At 57.2% G+C, this 19433-nt stretch overlaps 3 protein-coding genes across 4 annotated transcripts; 2 read left to right on the top strand and 1 right to left on the bottom strand.

The window, feature by feature from the left end:
* Positions 1–2312: 2312 nt before the first annotated feature.
* LOC130026500 (uncharacterized) lies at positions 2313–3396 on the top strand. Its single transcript, XM_056117347.1, has 4 exons — positions 2313–2375; positions 2679–2746; positions 3005–3064; positions 3234–3396. Exons 2-4 carry the CDS (start codon positions 2700–2702, stop codon positions 3388–3390), a joined length of 264 nt encoding a protein of 87 aa, XP_055973322.1. The 5' UTR covers positions 2313–2375; positions 2679–2699; the 3' UTR covers positions 3391–3396.
* A 4048-nt stretch (positions 3397–7444) lies between these two features.
* Positions 7445–8219, top strand: CCL27 (C-C motif chemokine ligand 27). The gene is made up of 3 exons (XM_056117425.1): positions 7445–7627; positions 7769–7901; positions 8060–8219. The coding sequence occupies exons 1-3, from the start codon at positions 7558–7560 to the stop codon at positions 8217–8219; spliced, it is 363 nt and encodes a 120-aa protein (XP_055973400.1). The 5' UTR covers positions 7445–7557.
* A 578-nt stretch (positions 8220–8797) lies between these two features.
* IL11RA (interleukin 11 receptor subunit alpha) lies at positions 8798–19201 on the bottom strand. 2 transcript variants are annotated; one of them, XM_056117183.1, is made up of 13 exons: positions 19092–19201; positions 15781–15880; positions 15478–15538; positions 14138–14304; positions 13859–13973; positions 13697–13729; positions 13435–13601; positions 12258–12421; positions 10614–10755; positions 10234–10353; positions 10054–10150; positions 9739–9821; positions 8798–9160 (listed from the first exon to the last, which is right to left on the bottom strand). In XM_056117183.1, exons 2-13 carry the CDS (start codon positions 15878–15880, stop codon positions 9120–9122), a joined length of 1290 nt encoding a protein of 429 aa, XP_055973158.1. In that variant the 5' UTR covers positions 19092–19201; the 3' UTR covers positions 8798–9119. The 2 variants fall into 2 exon arrangements, with proteins under 2 accessions (XP_055973158.1, XP_055973157.1); XM_056117182.1 differs by lacking the exon at positions 19092–19201 and adding an exon at positions 16427–16554.
* Between the last annotated feature and the right edge of the window lie 232 nt (positions 19202–19433).

Raw genomic sequence — 19433 nt, 5'->3', positions numbered from 1 at the left:
CCTGTTCCCAGATGTGTCAGTGCTTAGAGGGAACCTGGGGTCTCTGGAGTCCTCTCTAGTGGCCATCTCCTCTAAACAGGGAGGAGGGCAGTGCCCTACTGTGGGGAGGAAAAGAACGCCAAAGCAGCAGCACTGGAGACAGGTGTCCTGAGTTGCAGTCAGGGGTACGGCCTTCCCGTCTTACAGCCCCCTCCAAATCCTAATGCTACTGCCCGCCCTAGAGTTCTGAGTGCTGCCAAGATCTCACAAGAACTCTGCCTCTGGGGCTGGAGCGATAGCAGAGCGGGTAGGGCATTTGCCTTGCACGCAGCCAACCCAGGTTCAATTCCCATCATCCCATATGGTCCCCCAAGCACCGCCAGGAGTAAGCCCTGTGCATCGGAGGGTGTGACCCAAAAAGAAAAAAAAAAAACTCTGCTTCTTAGAGAACCAGAATCCAATTCTGAGGGATGTTTCTGGTGCTTTGCTGCCCCTATCGCCTCAAGGCTAGCTACAGGGACTAAATAGATAGTAGAGGGTAGGATGCTTTCTCACATACAGCTGATCCAGGTTCCATCCCTGGCACCCTATATGGTTCCCAAGGCCAACCAGGAGTGATCCCTGAGTGCAAAGCCAGAAATATGCCCTAAGTACTACAGGGTGTAGTCCAAAAACATAAACCAAAAATCCAAAAACTAAGGATGACTGCAGATACTGAGATTAAACAGGCTCTTCCCCTCCCCATCACCTCCTCCATCCCATGGGGTTTGGATTCCCATCTACTTTCCTTCTTGAGGAGGCCCTCCCTCCAAGGAAGCCTCTGAAATGGTCCTGAAGATGGTCCTCAGCTTCTAGCCCATATACCCATGCCTTCCAGGAACCCTAGTTTCTAGAGCTATTTCATTCTCTCCCACTCCAGGCTGGTTCAAATGGATAGGTCACGACCAGTGACTCTGCATACCCCAGTCTTGGGTGAAGATTACCATCCGGAGACTGCAGGAGCACCCAGGCAAGGTAAGCCTGATCCTTTGCCCCCTTCCTCTAAGCCCCTGTCCAAGACTCTCATCCATGTCCCCAGCCTCTCCTACAAGCCCCTCAGCAGAAATAGTCCCAAGTTCCCCAGTGAGAGCCTGGTGTGTGAATGGTCTGAATCATTGCAGCACTGGGGCCCCTCTGCAGCAGAGCACCACCGACCAAGGAAGGGCCTAGGATGTGTGTGTGTGTACATGTGGCAGGAAGGGCCTAGGATGTGTGTGTGTGTGTACATGTGGCAGGAGCATACTGTCTCCATGCCCAGACTGTGGTAATGCTTCCAATAAAGCCCAGCTGGTACCCACATGCCTATCAACGGGTTTTCAACTTACCAGTGCATGGACAACTCCAGTCCACAGGCATAAAAAGGTTGAAAACCACTGGTCTAGCACCCGTTTATGGCCCAGGCAGATAGACAGGTACAAAAGGAAGAAAGAGAAAGAGAAAGGGTGGGATGAATGGAGAGAGTAGGTGTATCCACTTTCCACACTTCAGTCTGAAATTTCACTTCTTTTCTGGCCATTCTTCCCTACAGTCCAGCTTCAGGGCTCCCCCCTTCCCTCCTCAGCAACTCCTGCAGCTATTTCCTACCTCTTACACAGGCTTAATTGCTCTCTCTGGGCACTACAACAGCACACTCTCTATCCCCCAGTCAGACATTTACTGTCATGCTCAGTCTCTTTCCATACCCCCATCTCCAAGCCAGAAAACGTCTCTGAAGTTCAGGGCTGCCTGTCTTCTTTACTGCTGCATCCTATGCCCTGAAATGCAGGACACTCAATACTACTGAATGGCCCTGGGAACAAAAGTCACAAAAAGGTAGGGCCCAACTCAGAAAGGAAGGGCTGCAGATTGTCGGTCACTAAGTGACTTGGCCAAGGCCACTGCCAACAACTAGTGGCCCACTGCCAAGCTTGGATCTGTCTATACTAGGCCCTCTCTGGAGGCCTACTCCTTCTTGACCCAGGGTCATACAAATGGAAAAAGGGCAGCCAAGAAAGGCAACTGGTGGGGCAGAAGTCAAGGAGAGGAAGAAGAGACTGGGAAGCAGTGATGGACAGGCCCCAAATCTCCTTTCTGCCTGGCTCCGAGGTCCCCGCGCTTCCAAATCCAGCTCCATCCCTCCGAGAGGGTCCTTAACTCCACCACATCCTCCCAAAGATCCGGACTCCATCCCTTTAGGCGAAGACCCTGCCTCCACCTCCTGAGAATGACATTTGACTCCGCCCCTTCCGGAAATTAGGCAAACCCCACCCCTGATGCGCAGACGGAGTCCCTGTGACGTAACGATAACGGTCAGTTTCCGGGGTGGAGCAAGAGAGGGCGGGGAGTTTAGGCAGCGCCGACCCCTCAGCCCCCTCCAGGTGACCCCAGCCCCCGAAAATCCGCACCCGGGGCCCCAAATATCCCAACCCCCTGATCACCCCGACTCTCCCCTCCGGAACCCCCTCCCCCAGGCCCCTGTCTCGACCTGCCTCCTAATCCCTTAACGTTTAGTACCTGCCAAATCTCCAACCCCACCCCGCACCCCGTCCCCAATGTGGCCATGGAGGCTTCCCGGGGGCACCTGCCCCAGGTTACCTGAGACCATGTGAGGCTGCCCCTGAGAATGACAGAGTGGGATCTGGGCTTGGGGAGTCCTGGATCCCAACCCTGCCGCTCCCCAGGAGCCGTTCGGAGCCCGGGACATGTCGGGATTGAGGCGATACGAGGTGGCGCTGGAGGCGGAGGAGGAGTGAGTGGAGGCGGGGTTCTGCGGAGGAGGAACCCGGCCTCTCCGGGATGCGGGGGGGGGGGGGGAGGGAGGAGGGCGCGACTCCGCCGGAGGCGGGCGGGTTGGGGGCGGGGCCGGGGCGGGGCCAGCTGGAGACACGCCCCGGGGCGGGGCCTGACCTTCCCGATCGGGGCGCGGCGGCGGCGGCGGCGGCGGGGCCGAGGCAGTGGGGTCAGCGGCGCCCCGCCCCGCCCGCCCGCCCCTGCGCTCTCCCCGCAGGATCTACTGGGGCTGCTTTTACTTCTTCCCCTGGCTGCGCATGTGGCGGAGGGAGCGGAGGTGAGAGGGCGGCTTGCGATGCCGCGGACCCCCGCCCGGGGTGGTCCCAGGAGGGGAAGAGGGCGGGTGCATGAACCAGGGCAGGGATGGGGCGGGCTGGGAGTCCCTGGACCACACCCCACGCGCTCATGCCCGTATCCGGTCGCACCCTCCCCGGTCCCCTCCACAGCTCGCCGCACCCCCGGGAGCAGAAACTAGAGCCGCTGCGTGGCCTGATGAGCTGTTTATCAAGTGGCCTGGGTCCCGCTCCGCAGCGCGCTGGACGAGGCCTTCCCCGCAGGCCCCCGACCGCCACTACCCAGCCAGCCAGTGCATTAAAGATTTAAACCCAAGCTACCGTGATGGCCTGCTCATTGGCGCTGCTGTGTCTATGCGGGCTGGGTTTCCCGCCTCCCCAGCCCCGGGTGTCCTTCCTTTCCTTCCTCTCCTCATGGGGGTCCCCTTTCTCCCATAACCCCACCCCCCCCACCCCCAGTGCCTTTCCTTGTCAAGACCGCCTTATTCCTAAGGGTCCTTCATCATCCATTACCAGGCCTCGCATTCGGGTGGTGTCAGGCCCTCCACGGTTTTCTACACAGTCATCAATGGGACCCCTCGGCCCCACTCAGGGTGACCACAGACGGTTTTCCAGGCCGGTCACCTCCCAGCCTTATCCCTGCATTGATGTGCTCTCTCCTCCTCGACCACACCTTCCAGGTATCCAGAGAGTGTCTGCTCAGGTGCTGTTCTCAGACCAGAGTTGGGGAACGAAAGCAGTCCCAGAGAGAGGAGGTACCCCCAGCCTGCCACAGGGGACTGACATGGCACTGTTTAGGGATCTTCCCCTGCAGTTTGTAGCCCAGCTTCTGACTCCTCCAGTCTGACCCCCAGGATTTAGAAACTCTTGGCACCAACCTCCCGAATTGGAGCTCCTTCCCTTAGGAGAACTGCCTGCTTGGTCCACTGCCTCCTGCAGTGCTAAAGGTCAGGCAGTGGGAGGTGGACCTGCTTTCAGCTCAGCGCCAGCTGTGACATCAAGGAGACCAGAGAATTAAGTTATGTTAAGGCAGTATGTCTCGCCAGGGGGTCAGGTGGGCACCTGTGGGCCTCTGGGATATTCCAGCCTAGGGTGCCCAGGAAGGAAGCAAGATTAGATGGAGGTCTTGGCTGGGAAAAGGTTGAGGAGTAGAGAGCCCCAGGGATGGGGTTACACTGACATACAGGCCTGTGGCTGCCACTGCTCAAGCAGATCACATGTTGAGTTCTATCTCTTTTTTTTTCTTTCTTTCTTTTTTTTTTTTTTTTTTGCTTTTTGGGTCACACCCGGCGATGCACAGGGGTTACTCCTGGCTCATACACTCAGGAATTACTCCTGGCAGTGCTCAGGGGACCGTATGGGATGCTGGGAATCGAACCTGGGTCGACTGCGTGCTAGACAAACGCCCTACCCGCTGTACCATCGCTCCAGCCCCTCAAGTTCTATCTTAATGGATCTCAAAGGGAAAAAGTGGAGGCATACTGAAAGAATTTATTTCCTGCCCTCCAGATCTCTGGTGACAAGCACAGGAAAGAGTGAGGCTGATGGGGAGATTCTGTGACAAGATGATGGTGCCTCAAGGGCGGTGCCTATTCTGGGGCACAAGTTTGGATGGTAGGAGAGAGAGTGAAGGCCACTGGTACAAGAAGTTCAAGTTGGCCCTTTGTCCCAAAGCAAACACAGAGTGACCTCTGGGTTGTGGCCACCTTAGGACTCATCTCTTGGGCCCCAACTCCCTCACACTGCCTGTCACAAAGACCCTTTCAAAAGTAAACCACCCAGTGGCATATGCTGCCTGAGCCCATGTGCTGCTTGCGCCCACGTGGCGGAGCACATGTGGACTGAGCACATGTGTCACCCGATCTCCCCTCTTGAGATGTGTACTTTCATGTTTTCGTGTCTAATGCTAAGATGTGTGTAGGGGCTCTCTCCGCCCTTAGAGAAGCCCCTGTTCTCTCTTGACTACGTTACTCTCTCTCTCTCCCCCTCCACACCTTAGAAATCCTCCAAATAAAATCTATTTATTTCAACAACAAAAAAAAGTGAACCACCCAGCATGAGAGTGGCCCCAAGTTTGATCCCTAATACCACATGGCCCCTTTATGTAGGTGGAATCCTGGTAGCCCTCAGCACCCAGGAAAACTCAAAGAAAGTAAAATACGGTGTTTCCTGGGGTTGGAAAGATAGTACAGCAGGTAGAGTGCTTGCCTTGCACATGATGGACTCAGATTTGACCCCCAGCACCAACATATGGTCCCCCAGGCCCTGAGCACAGATAGGAATAACTCCTGAGCACTGCCAAGTATGGCCCCAAAAAACAGTTTCCCAGGGATCAGAGAGATACTACAGAAGTTAAGGGGCAGACCTGGCATGTGACCAATACCTATTCTGTCTTGGGTACCCCATGGTCTCCTAAGCAGCATCAGGGGTGACCCTGTCACTGCCAGGGTGACCTGGGTAATCCCTGATACTACAGAGCCCCAGCAGTACCACATCCTCTGGCCCTCACATTGAACTGAAAACCTAGTTGGCAGAGAATCAGGAGGAGGGACCTGTGGCCCCTGAGCATCACTTGAGAGCCCCTCCCCCAAAAAAAAACTGTTTCCAAAAATGAACTGAGCAACTTCATCAGGACACTGTCGGAAACCAGGGCAGGGACTGGAGTACAGCAGGTAGCGCATTTGCTTTGCACACAGAGGACCTGGGTTTGATTCCTCAGCACTCCATATGACCCCCAGCAGGAGTGATTCCTGAACACGGCAGTAGAAGCCCTGAGAACAGCTGGATGTGATCCAAAAATGAAAGGGGAGAGAGGAGGGGGAGGGTGGAGACAGGCGAGAGAGAGGGGAGAGAAAGAGGAGAGAAAGGAGGAGAGAAAGGAGGGAGAAAGGAAGAGAGAGAGAACCAGGGCATCCACTAGATAAATGCCAGGAAAGGGCTTTCAACTTCTGTACAACAGGGAGGGAATGCTCAAGCTGTCCAGCCTACAAGGGGAGCTGGTCCTCTCTTGGAGCCGAAGGTCCCTCCTGACTGTTGGAGCAGCCGTGCGGCAGGAAGATGCCCAGGAAAAACGTGACACCAAAGTCCAGGAGAAGACCTGTCTTGACAAGGTAGCTGACCACAGAGCAAAAGGTCACAACGACATCACTGCCACGAACAGAAAGGGACCGGATTATGACTCAGTTTACATTTCCACTATAGAACAGGGCTGAAGGGTTGAAATGCCCAGACCAGGGGTGGAAAATCCTTCAAGGTGCCAGGGGCCCTCCACTTAGCAACCAGGCCCTAGGACAAGGAGATTCCTTGAAGGGACCAGGGGGCAGGGAGGGGCCTTCGAGAGGGGCTAAGGAGAATGGGGGCTGGGCATGGGATGAGGAGAGAAGGAACCAGAAGGGGAAGGAAGGGGAAGCCCACAGCATGAGGGTGCAGAAGTGGAGGCAGTACTACTACACCTAAGTCAGGAGGGGGGATGAATGTTCCCTTAGCCCCTCAGTGGCCAGTGGCTAGAATTTTCAGTAGAGCAGAAGGGATCATTGTATTCCTGAGTCTGCTGTTTCAAACAAGTCACAGTGGCCTGGAAAGCCCAGGCCACTGCTGGCAGGAGGCTGGCATTCCTGTGACAGGACAGGGCAAAAATAGGAAGATAAAATTTGTTTTTTTTTTAACCTGTTTGACAGCAGCAAACAACAAAGACTTTTACGTGCCCTTATATGGCCTCTCTGTCCTCCCTAGCCCTCTTCCCATCAGTCTTCCTAGGGAAAACAGCCCCCACCTCAGCATGACCAAGGCACCAACCAATACCACCAAAAAAGGGCCTACTCCAGCTTCTGACTCAAAGCACGCCATCCCGGCCAAGATTTCTCCATCAGCAATAGGGCCCCGTTCCCATCAGTTTCTCCTGATAAGTGCGGCTGGCAAGAGGAGTGGGAAGGGAAGCCGAAGGCAAGCTGATGTTTGCCTGCTCTTGGCTGCCACCCCACCCATATCTCCCCCATCCAAATCTGTATGTGCTGATGTGGCTGAGTGATGGGCTGCTGTGAGAACACAGTGGCCGGAGAGGGCGTCGGAGTATCACTGGGAATGCAGGATTCTGCCTAACGATGCCTGGCCACGTGAGGCTGATGGAGTGAGGTGTGACTGCACGTGTGGTTAGGGGTATGGGAGGGTGAATGTCCACGATTGGATGCCACTGCGGGTCCTTGATGCCTGTCCTCAGTGACAGTGCCATCCTTTTCCCCTCTTACACCCTCACCCCAGCTTCTCTGCTGGACCTCCGGGGCCCCTGGGAAACGGCAGTCCTAAAGGAGGAAGGGGGGGGTCTGAATTGCCTGGGGCAATTAGGGCCAGGAGCATCAACAGGATGAGCCACGAACACATCTTCACCTGTCTGTGACTCACCCGGTGCCCCAGGTAAAAGCACCCAGATAAAAGGTAGGGGCGGAGGAGGAGCGAGCAGGAAGCATCCCGCCAGGACAGCATGAAGGGGCGCTCACCCACCGGCAGCGTCCTACTGCTCCTCTTGCTCCTGAACCTGCACCCTGGAGAAGGTGAGGACTTTGGGGCTGAACGGGATGGAGAGAAAAGTGGGGGTTCAGGAAGCCCAGTCTGCAGCTGAGGGGTTGTTCTGAGAGGGGGGCTCAGCGCCAGGAGCCCTCTGAGTCCGTGCCCCCCCCGCCCCCGTCTCCAAGGACTCCCCCTGCAGCCCGTCGCCACATGCTGTACTCAGCTCTACCGTCAGCCACTGTCAGCCAAGCTACTGAGGAAGGTCGTCCGGGTAGAAGTGCAGAAGGTTGATGGGAACTGTCACCTCCAAGCTTTTGTGTGAGCACTAGCCCTGCCCCTGCAGGACCATCCATTCCCACCCCTGCTGCCAGCCCAACTCTCACTGCTCCTCCTCCTCCTCAGGCTTTCACCTAGCCATTGCCCCTCACCCCTTACTCCCAAGCCCCCACCAAGTCTTTGGACCTTTCCTTCCCCAGGCTTCACCTGACTCACCGCACCGTCTGCATCCACCCCAAGAACCGCAGCCTAGCACGCTGGTTTGAGCGCCGAGGGAAGAGGCTTCAGGGGACCCCAACCACTCTGAAGTTGGGGCTGAAGGGGAAAAAAATACAGGGGTCCCCCAAGCCAAAACAATAAAGCAGCATTGGAACAATATTCTCTGAGTGTGGTGTGGTGTCCAAGTTCTCTGCCCTTTCCTGGAGGCCCTGAATCTAGAGCTGGGAGACAGTCAAGCAACAAAAGAGGGGCCGGAGCAACAGGAGAGGGGGTCGTAGGACATTTGCCCTGCGTATGGCCAACCCAGGTTCAATCCCGGCATCTCATATGGTCCTTCAAGCCCCACCAGGAGTGATTCCTAAGCACAGAGCCAGTAAGCCCTGAGCACTGCCAGATGTGGCCCAACAATTGTCTGTAGCACTGTCCTGTTGTTCATCAATTTGCTCGAGCGGGTCCAGTAACGTCTCCATTGTGAGACTTGTTGTTACTGTGTTTGGCATATTGAATACGTCACAGGGAGCTTGCCAGGCTTTGCCATATGGGCAAGATACTCTCGGTAGCTTGCCGGGCTCTCCAAGAGGGACGGAGGAATCGAACCCGGCTCGGCCGGGCCGGCCGCACGCAAGGCAAACGCCCTACCACTGTGCTATCGCTCCAGACCCAACAATTGGTCCAACAATTATTTTTCAAAAAAGAAAAAAACAAATAACCTCCTCATTCTTTATTCACACCATCACCACCCGCACCGGGCAAAGCCATACACTCTGATGTACCTGTACACTGTTCCCTGCCCCGAATACACATGGCACCACACACACACACACACACACACACACACACACACACACCCTACACACTTCTTCTTCCTGCCCTGGGATGTGATCAGAAATCCAAGCACATTTCTGCCGGCAAGTCAGAAAAAAAGTCACAGAAATGGACTCCAACGAGAACTTGAAGTTGAGACACGCCCCTCCACTGGGCTCTACTCTTCTGCCTGGGTTCTATCTGTCCATCCATCTACACCAGCAAAACAGTGAGAGATCAGCTGAAGACCTCCTGAGTCCTCGGCAGGGTGGGGGCTCCTAGAAGAGGCAGGAGGTAAACCAAGAATTAGAATAAGACTTGGATTTGGGTTCAGAAGGAGGAAGGGGGACCTCTGAGCTCAACACTCAGAGGAAATAGGGAAGCCCTGCTCTGTCTGAGATGAAGACGCTGATGAAGCTCCGAGCCTAGAACGAAGAGGGGAGGTGGGTGTGGCTCAAATGGGGGGTGGGTGCCTGCTTTGCATGGGTGAGACCCTGGGCACAGCATGGCCCCCCTCCTACAATAGAATCAAAGAAGAAAAAAGACCCAGTTCTGGTCACAGACTTCCCAGAGATAAGGACAGATAGCCAGCTCTGATAGCAACACCCTGAATATGAGGAAGGGGTTCACCTAGAAGTCCCAGCACTCAGTCAGATGAAGAAGAACACAACACAAAGCGCAGGGACTCCAGGAATAAAGGTTCATCCCTGAGCCCTGGTGGCAAGGGTGTTAAGAGACAGAACTGATTCCCATCACCGCTATAATGACCAGGACATCAAGCTCTTCACCCCGACACACTCAAAAAGGAAAGCATACATCTCTGAGCCCAGCCCTCCTTGTCAGCAGTCCCGCTCACCTGCAAGTCTGTCCACTGGAATCATCGGGGCCAAGAAGCCAGGCTTTGGGTATCCATCTTTCCCTCGTGGCCTCAGCTTCAGCCTGGAGCAGAAAGAGGCAGCTGTCTCCCTAACAATCGGGGTATCTCTGTCCCTCGCCAAAAGTATTTCTTAGTAAAGGGTCCGGAGAGAAATCCATGAGAATCATGAAAAGCCGAGTAAGGCGGGGTGAGGAGTTCCAGAGTGGCACAGGCTGGTGGGAGCTCAGGAGCGGTGTGGTCTGGGGGGCGTGGGGCATGAGTGGGACCAGAGGCTGAAGGACAGGGGGTACTCACCAGAACCCTAACGCCAAGGCACCAGCCAGCAGTCCCAAAAAAGAGAAGATCCCCAAAGAGGCCAGCACGGACACCTGCTCCAGGAGGTCCCTGTGGTCTGGGGAATCACAGGCCACTAAAAGACAGTCCAAGCCATCTTGCAGACTCCAGTCTGGCCCCCGAGCATCTGCCCATGCTTACCGAGTGGCCGAGGGTCTGGTTGCAGGGAGGGCCGTGACGGGGTGGGGCTGTCACCCTGCACCTCCTCCTCAGGCTCACTGTGTAGTGGGAGCCCAGCAGGTACCTCTCTCGGTGGGGGTCCTGAAGAGAAGGAAGAGGATTATCCATGTGTAGTGGGGTGCAGACCAGAACAGGGGGACAAGGTGGGGCCTGGAGAGAGGACCTGGCAGGGTGGAGGTGGAGGGGCAGGCCTTAAGCAGGGCTGGGCTGGGGTTCCAGGCAGCCAGGGCAGGGCACCATGCTGTGGTGGGCAGGGCCTTGCCACCTGCCAGCTCCTGGCACCCCTTCCATCTGATAGAGGCTGGGTGGGTTCTGCTCCTCCCCGTGGCCCAGTTTCTCACCACTGTTTGGGGTTCCCCAGGCCTCGGGGCTCCAGGCACTCCAGGTACCCGCGTCCAGAAAGTCCCGGGCGCTGACCCGCACGACATGGGGCAGCCCTGCCACTGCATCCGTGATCACCTCCTCCAGTCCAGTTGGTTCCAGCTATGGGTGAAGAGGGTCTGCTGTGCCTCATCCTGGCTGTTAGTCCCAAGTCCCAGTCTACAAAGTCTCCCCCTTCCGCCCATTCCTGCCCCCATCAGCCTGCGCCTCATAATGGGGTCACTTAAAAGGGTCAGTTCTGTACAAAGACTCCCCCTTCCGCCCATTCCTGAGCCCATCAGCCTGCGCTTCACAATGGGGTCACTTAAAAGGGTCAGTTCTGTACTAGTGTCTATAAAACTGAAGTGCATGGGGTGCCAGGGAGCCAGCTCAGAGAAGTGGAGCACATGCCTTGCATGAACCTGATCCCCAGCACCATATGGCACCCCTGGGAGTAGCCCTTGTGGCTTCTGAGCCCCATAGAGGACACACACACACACTCCAAAAAGTGCATTGTGGTCCTGTAAACAAGCTCTGTTGTCAGACTGCCTGAGTTCAGAGCTTTGGTCAAACTGGGAGAGATAAGGCAGGAGTTACGGCTCTGGTCTTGCACACAGTCAACCATGGTTCAGTTCCCAGGCACCCTATAAGGTCCCCTGAGCACTATCAGGAGTAAGCCTTGAGCACAGGGCCAATAGTAAGCCCTGGGCACTGCCTGGTATAATCCAAAACAAACAAAAAACAAAAGTATTAACCCAAAAAAAATCATTTTAGGCCTGGAGCCATAATACAGCAGGTAGGGCGTTTGCCTTGCAAGCAGCCAACCCGGGTTCGATCCAGCATCTGGTATGGTTCCCTGAGTACCACCAGGAATAATTCCTGAGTGCAGAGCCAGGAGTAACCCCGGTGTATCGCCTGGTGTGACCCAAAGAAGAAACAATCATTTACTGGGTAACCTTGGGCCTATGGGTGTGCTTGTTCCTTCTTTTGGAAAGTAGAGATCTCTGTCTGCATCTACATGAGATCCTACATGTGCAATGGGTAGCGAGGTGTCCAGCAGACAGACAGCTCCGAAATAGTAAAGGCTGAGAGTCCTGGGGGGTTAACCTCACCACGCGAGCCCCCAGGGGTGGGAACTCACTACTGCCCTCTCTGGTGACGGGAGTGTTTGGGTGTGCCTCTGGGGCAGGGTGCTTTTCGAAGAAAAGTTCTTTTTAAGAAGCCACCGCTGGGGTGGAGGAGGGATCTCAAAGGGTTGGGCCCATGTTCCACAGGTGGGAGGACCACATTTTACCCCCAGCACCCCATGGCTGGGTCCCAGCACCACCAGGAGTAGCCCCCAAGCAGATGGCCCCAAAAATCAAAACCACACACACACAAAAATCAGTAATAAAAAATAATCTGCTGCTGCCTTCCAACACATGGGTCTATCTCAGCATTCCAGCCCTGAAGGGCAGAGACTCAGGAGGTCAGTCCCACCCGGAGCAGAGCCCAGCCCAGGGAGAACTTGCTGGAGTGAGGGAGGTGACAAGGTCCAGGTGCCCTGCTAATGATGTCAGAACACCAAGGAACAGGAAACCCAAGACAGGAGCCACCATTGGATGGGACCAAGCTCCAGGCCTCACCGTGGACCAGGCTGGATGCTTCACTGGGCGGTACTGCAGTCGGAACTTGAGCAGGAAGTGGGGCTGGCGGGGCCAGGAGGCCGGGTACATCCAGCTGGCATGGAGGCGCCGGGGATATCCAGGGACTGACTCGACCCGCAGCCCCTGGGGTGGGTCAGGGCGCACTGGAGAGGGATTGGAGACAGCTGATCAGGGCAGGCAGTGGGTTCCTGTCCTGACCCACCACCTCCCCAGGGCAGTAGGTGTGTGCCTAAGGGCGATTGAATGTAGCAAGACCCAGTGTAGGGCAGAGACCTGGAACTGCCTCTCACTAGGAGCCCAAGTGAGAGGCAGCTCCAGGCTGTCGTCCTTGCTCTGAGATCTGGGGACAGGACCTGAGGTCTAGGACAGGGCTCTAAAAACAGGTGAGGGGGATGGAGCGATAGCACAGCGGGTAGTGCGTTTGCCTTGCACGCAGCCAATTCAGGTTCGATTCCCAGCATCCCATACAGTCCCCAACCCCCGCCAGGAGTAATTCTTAAGTGCATTAGCCAGGAGTAACCCCTGTGCATTGCTGGGTGTGACCCAAAAAGCAAAATAAATAAATAAATAAATAAATAAATACAGGCTGGAGCATAGTACAGCAGGTAGGGTGCTTGCCTTGAGCACAGCCAAGCCAGGTTTGATTCCCAGTATCCCATATGGTCCCCTGAGCACTGCCAGGAGTAATTCCTGAGTGCAGAGCCAGGAGTAACCCCTGAGCATCGCCGGGTATGACCCAAAAAGCAAAAATAAAATAAAAGTAAAAATAAGCGACTCTGCGTTCCACTCCCCAAAGAGGGGAAATGGGCCCAAATGCCAATCAGAGCTGTAGGGCCCGCCTTCCACACAAACAGCAAGAGGAAATGGGGCCCCCATGGAGGTGAGGGATCCATGGAGCAGAGGGGACAGAAGCTGTGGCTGTCTTCAGTGCGGGGCCTCCAAGTGGAGAGAGAGAGAGACAGCCAGGAAGACCTGTGGAGGGCGGGGGCAGCAGCAGCCCCTCTGGTGCTCCCATCCCTTTGGTTTCCTGGCTGCACGGGGCCCATCCGTGTGCTGAGCTAGGCCCATGAGTAAGGGCAGTGTAGGGCTGAGAGGTCTGTGTCGGATTGGTTTGCGTCTGAGTTCTGCTGGGGGAGATGTCAGGGCGGGCACTCACAAATACTCTGCAGGCTCACGTCCAGCAGCCGCGTGCTGGCCCCCAGGGGGTTCACTTCGGTCACATTGATCCGGTACTGGCTCCAGAACTCTGCCCCATGGACCACACAACGGGCAGCCCCGGGGGGGTCCTGCGGGCAGGGCCAGGGCCCTGTGGATAGGTTCATCCTAGGAGGAAGGAGAGGGTTTTGGGTTTTGAAAATGCGGCCTGAAGGACCCAGCTGGTACCCCCCACACTGCCCCACCTCTGCCTGGTGTCCTACCTTTGGCCCTCAGCCCCCAGCATGGTCTTCTTCCTGGCAGGGAGGGTGACATCTGTGGTCAGGAAGCAAAACAAGGGCCTTCGCCCCCCTCGCCCCCGCCTCCCAGACCCATGTCGGACTGGCACCCTGCACACATGGGTGCTCACCCCCGTTGTGACACACCTGTAGGAGGTGAGGTAGCGGGTAGGCAGGCCGCTGACCTGGCTGGGGCTCCAGGTACAGGAGAAGTTCTCATAGTCGGCCGCGTGGCAGGAGACGACAGGGCGGGCTGGGGGGTCTAGGGGCAGAGGGCACAGCTGGAGCCTCACCCCAATAGCTTCCATGGGCCTCAATCCCCTGAGGAACTTCAAGTCTCATTACACACACACACACACATACACACACACACACACACACACACACACACACACACACACACACCATATTCCCTCCCAAACTCACAGCCCAGCTTCAGGGTCACGACACCCTTGTCACCATCCAGGGTCTGGCAGATGTAGGTGCCCTCGTCAGCACTGTCTACCTGGGCCAGGACTAGCTCATGCCCTAGCCCAGAGTCAGGTCCTTGGAGCAGTCTTGGTTCTCCATCCCGAAACCAGGACACAGGGACTCTGTGGGGGAGAGCAGATGATTGTAGATGGAAGACCGACAGCAGGACATGGCACTCACATGTTCCATCCCGAGCAGGGCACTGACCCCAGAGCACAGCTGTGGCCCCGTGGCCACCAGCACCAGCAGGCCAAGCACTGAACACGGTGAGGTCAGAACCACAGCCCAAGTGGCTTTGGGCCACCCAGTACGACTGGCCCTTATTTAAAAAGAAAGAAAAAAATGTAAGTCAGACCATGCCACAGCCCTCAGTGGCAACTAAACGATGCCACGACTTGTTGCAACAAAACCCAAATTCCTATTAAACTGCGGCAATTGGGGGCAAAACAATAACAGCTCCTGCTCTGGGAGACAGCGCAATAGCAAAACCTCCTGGGCCAGGGAATACAAGCACGAGGTCTCAAGTTCGGTCCCTGCACCATATGGTCCCCAGAGCTGCTGAGTGTAGTGTGGGTGACCCCCAGCACCCGCAGACCAAGCCCTGAGCCATCAGACCTCACGGGTTATACCAATGGCACCCTGAGCTCTGCTGGAGAAGCTCAGGAAATGAATAACAAAAACACCCCAAATTCCTTTTGCTGATTTACCAAGCCCCCCCTTCCCTTCTGGTCCCCCACCCCACCCTGTGATCCAGCTCTTGCCTGCCTGCCTTCTGCTCCCACCGCCCTAACCCCTCACCCACCGCATTCCAGTCCCCTTAGTCTTCTCAGTCCCGACCGAATGAGTTCATTCCACCTCAGGGCGTTTGCACAAGCTGTTCCCCCAGTCAGGAATACTTATCCCCCCACCACTATGCACTACTGGGATATTGGGATATGGTGGCAGGGGGGTCCTCCTTCCTGACTTTCTGGAAATCATCTTCCATATCAACTCCCCACAGAGCCTTTCCCCATGAGCCAGTCTTGCTTTGGGGCCCTGAAGGCATCACTGCCTGGTAAGATTCTTTTCAACTTATGGTCTGGCTGCCACCTAAGATGCAAACTCTGAGGGCAGAGGTCTGGCCTGCAGGGCCTGTGCTAGCTGGACCCCGGGGTTTCCAAGAAACCAGGCCCTTAGCAAGTCCTCCTGTTGGCTGTTGAATGGGGGCCGTTTGGGGTTAAAGGGAGAGAGAGCTGAAGGAGCAAGGACGGGAGTGGACATGAGGGTCAGGGTCGACGGTGAAGGGGTTCACTTACCCAGCAGTCACTCCAGGGCAATGCAACGTCAGGGGCCGGCCAGGCTGCCCATACTGGACCCCTGTGGAGGATATTTCTGAGCAGAGGCTCTTCCTCCCCCCTCCCCCAACCCATGTGAGTGAAACCCTTGGTCATTGGGTCAAAGCATCCTGTTCTAATGTGGAGACAAAGGTCGGCGGACAGGTGAGGCAGGCGGTCACAGGTTAGAAGGGGCAGGTGAGGAGGTGACTGGTCAGTTATGGGGAAGCAACACGTGGAAAAGCGCAAGTCAGGAGGGGCCAGAGCAGAGGCCTTTGTTCTCACCTGTGGGGCCCCAGGCTTGGGGGCCAGCAGCGGAGGCAGAAACCAGGGCTGCAGCCACGGCCACCAGGACCCTGCTCAGGCCCGAGCAGCTGCTGCTCATCTGCAGGGAGAGAGACAAGGTCAGCGGCTCCCTGGGCCCAAGCTCACGCCGCCCCCGCCCCTCATGCCAGACTCTCCAGGAGGGAAACTGAGGTTTCGAGAGAGGTGAGGATACCGCCAATCACTGGGGTGGTCTCACTAAGGTCTCCTCTCCGGCCATACCCCAGAGTAGCACAGGCATGAAAACACACGCTCACACCCTCACCCCCTCCACTTGAGTCCTGGGCTGAGGGCCCAGAACAAAAGCCGGAGGCAACAGACTGTGCCAGCACCACCCTCCCCCACCCCCCCGCCACCCGCGCGCGCGCGCACACACACACACACACACACACACACACACACACCCTTGGCGCCCACCCCTGGCACCAAGTGCTGGCACTGGCTCAGCTGCTCCTGTTAACTCCTCCAATCCAGCTGTTGGGGTTCTGAGGGTCAATCCCACCTGGCCCACTGCTAGATGCAGCCTCTGACTTGATCTAGGGCAGCTCTTACCCCCGCCCCCCCCCGGAGTGGGGGTGGGGGGCATCTTTTGCTGGTCTGAGCCCACCTGGCAGGCCCTGAGGCCTCGCCCCATGTTGGCTGCCAGGACTCCTCCGGCCTGGCCTGGCCTGGCCTGGCCTGGCTCCTTGCTCTGGCTACTCCGGCCACTTATTTGGGCCTGCCTCTGGAATCTCGCTGGGCTGGAGCCGGGGAGGCTGGACGGGGCTAGGGTGCAGGCTGAGGCTGAGTTAAACAGATCCAGATGCCCTGGCTGCTGCCAGAGGCTGGGGGCGGGCGGGCAGCCAGCAGATGGAGACAGGGTGGCGGGGAGGGGAGAGGAGGCTGAGAGAAGTGGGGAGCCTGCATGCTCGAGGGGTCCACGGCAGGGCAGGGGGGCCCCACGGTAGGGGTGGGGGGTGGGCAGGAGACGGTCCCCGGGCAGGACTGGGAGGTGATGGGAAAGTGGTGAGGAGCTCAGAGAGGCCCTGAAAGAGGGCCCTCGTGGGGTGTGCATGGGGGTGGAGGGGCTGGAGGTGGGGGGAGGGAGGAAATCGTGAAGGGAAGCAGGAAAAGTGGTAGGAAAGTGGCCCTGGGGACAGGAAAAGGGTGTGATGGTGAGGACCCCAGGTGAGGGGCCAGAGGAGGAAGCAACAGACCCTTGCCAAGGAGAGGCAGAGGTGTCCAGGCCTGTGTCCATCAGCAGGTATCCGCAGGCCCCCCCGCCCCCACCACACTTGCCCTCCTGAGCCCACCCTACTTCTGCGGCTGAGTGTCCATGGCTCCGGGTCCTCCTCCCACCAGCTCCAGCTCCGCTCGCTCCACTCAGCTCTGGGACCCCAGAATCTTCTGTCTTCCCGTCCCAGCCCCCGCCCCTCTGTCCCCTAGCCAGGCCCCCTCCCCTCGTCCCCGCTCCTCCCTCCATTCCCCTCACCCCCTCCCTCCCTCCCTCCCGAGGCCCCAGGAAGGGAAGAGGCCTGCCCCCAGTCTGGAAAGGAAGCCGCAGCACAGCACTGGGCCAGAGGAGGGACAGGAGGGTGGCTTGTGTCCCCTCGGGGGGAGCCATGCCCTGTGTGCTCAGCCACACGGCCACGGCCTTGTGTGGACCACTAGGCACAGGAACCAAAAGACACTCCCTGAACACCAGTGGACGTGACAAAACAAGCTATCACACACACACACACACACACACACACACACACACACACACACACACTCTTTTCACAAGCCCAGGAAATATTTCCTTCGGGCACAGCTGACTGTTTTGAGGGGAAAGGAGGCCCTAGTTGGGGGATGTGAAGAAAAGCCAAAGAGTCCAATTTCCCCTCCCTGGACATTCCACCAATTTCTCACCTCCCCCTGCATTTCTCCCCCCTTCCCCTCTTTAAGCCCCTGCACCAGGAAATGCCTTTGGTCCCGTGGTGCAAGATACACAGACCCACACTTAGGCCTCAGACCCACACTCAGATACAGCCCCCCACAGTCACATGGAGTACATGAAGAATCCTTATTGGGACCAGGACCCTTAACACACACACACACACACACACACACACACACACACACACACATTCCTGTTGGGTGGGGGTGAATCCCACACTCCCTAAAAGTCACTGCTCATTAGGTTTGGGGACTTTTTGGTTGTTATTTTGTTTTGTCTTGTTTTGAGGCCCCACCTGGTGGAGTTCAAGGGCTACTCCCAGCAAAGTGTGAGAGATGGGGGGGCGGGGGGGCGGCGAGTCAATTCTTGCTCTCTGCCTTGCTCTGGGGACCATACGGTGTCAGGGATCCAGCCCGGGCATCCTGGATGCAAAGCTTGCATTGCTGCCACCTGCTGAATATCTCCTTACATGCCCTCCCCCCACCACCAGCGTTAGTTGCCCCCTCTTTCCAGAAGCTCTTATCAATGGCAGCTCTGCAGTCAGGCACGGGGGGCACAGAGAGTGAGAGCAAGCCAGCGAGAGAGAGACAGAGACAGAGACAGAGAAAGTATGAACAGAACGAGAGAGAGAGAGTGTGCGAGAGAGACAGTGAGAGATGCAGAGACGGAGCGAGCGAGGGAACGAGAGAGAGATGCAGAGAAAGTGAAAAGCAGAAGTAAACTCCACTGGGGAGACAAGTGGGAGGAAACAGCAGACGCGGGACTGTCACCCAGGGCCCCAGCACTCAAGGGAAGGGAAGGCAGACGCTGGACAAGGAAGGAACCTCAGCCCCCCTCGCTGCTTGCAAGGGCTCCCCCCAAGGCACGCAGCCCCGCAGGACACAGCACACACAGTCCGCTCTTGTGGGAGTCACGCTTGGGAGCCCGCAAACCCACCTCCCGCGCACTTCGGGGCTGCCACAGAAATCCCCCAGACACGAAGCCCCCGTGTCCCTTCAGGCCCGCGCGCAAGCATACGCGTGCGCACACATACACACACACACACACATCCAGAGCAACACACACAGCAACGCACACGCACACGCCACAAGTCAGATGCCCAGCATCAGATCCACAATTGCACAACTTGCAGACACGCACTGCCACGTTAGCTGACAGCTGCACCAAGTGACAGTTACGGGGACACACACACACACACACATACACACACACACACACACACACACACACACACACACACACACAATCCTCTGGCCCATCCCTCGAGCCCATTCGGATCCATCCACCCTGCCCGGCCCGCCCCCTCCTGGCCGCGTCTCGCCCTGCACCCACGGGGAGGCCCCACCGGTCTTACCTTCCGCGGCCACCGCCGCCTGCACCCTCTGCCCCGGCCTCTATTCGCGCCCGCCTTGAGGCCCCGCAGTTGGGGCGGCTCCGCCCCAGCACCAATGGAAGGAGGGGCGTGAATTAGGGGGGGGTCTCGGCCTATTGGAGCCTCCAACTGCCAATCACCTCCACCCCCACCTCTGCCGGACACTTCCTGTCCTGTCCGGACTGAGAAGGCTGCCCGGGAGAGACTGGAGCTGGGTTCCTTGGTCCTGAACTTAAGGACTGTCCTCCCCCGGCCAGCTGCAATAGAAGCTTCCAGGGCCCTCCCTCAGCGGTCCGAAATGATAACTACAATTCCACTGGCCCA

The sequence above is a fragment of the Sorex fumeus genome, unplaced genomic scaffold, assembly GCF_029834395.1.
Source record: "Sorex fumeus unplaced genomic scaffold, SorFum_2.1 ptg000034l, whole genome shotgun sequence".
Lineage (NCBI taxonomy): Eukaryota > Metazoa > Chordata > Mammalia > Eulipotyphla > Soricidae > Sorex > Sorex fumeus.
The sequence above is the reverse complement of the archived record's forward strand: the minus strand, read 5'-3'. Positions and strand labels throughout refer to the sequence as shown.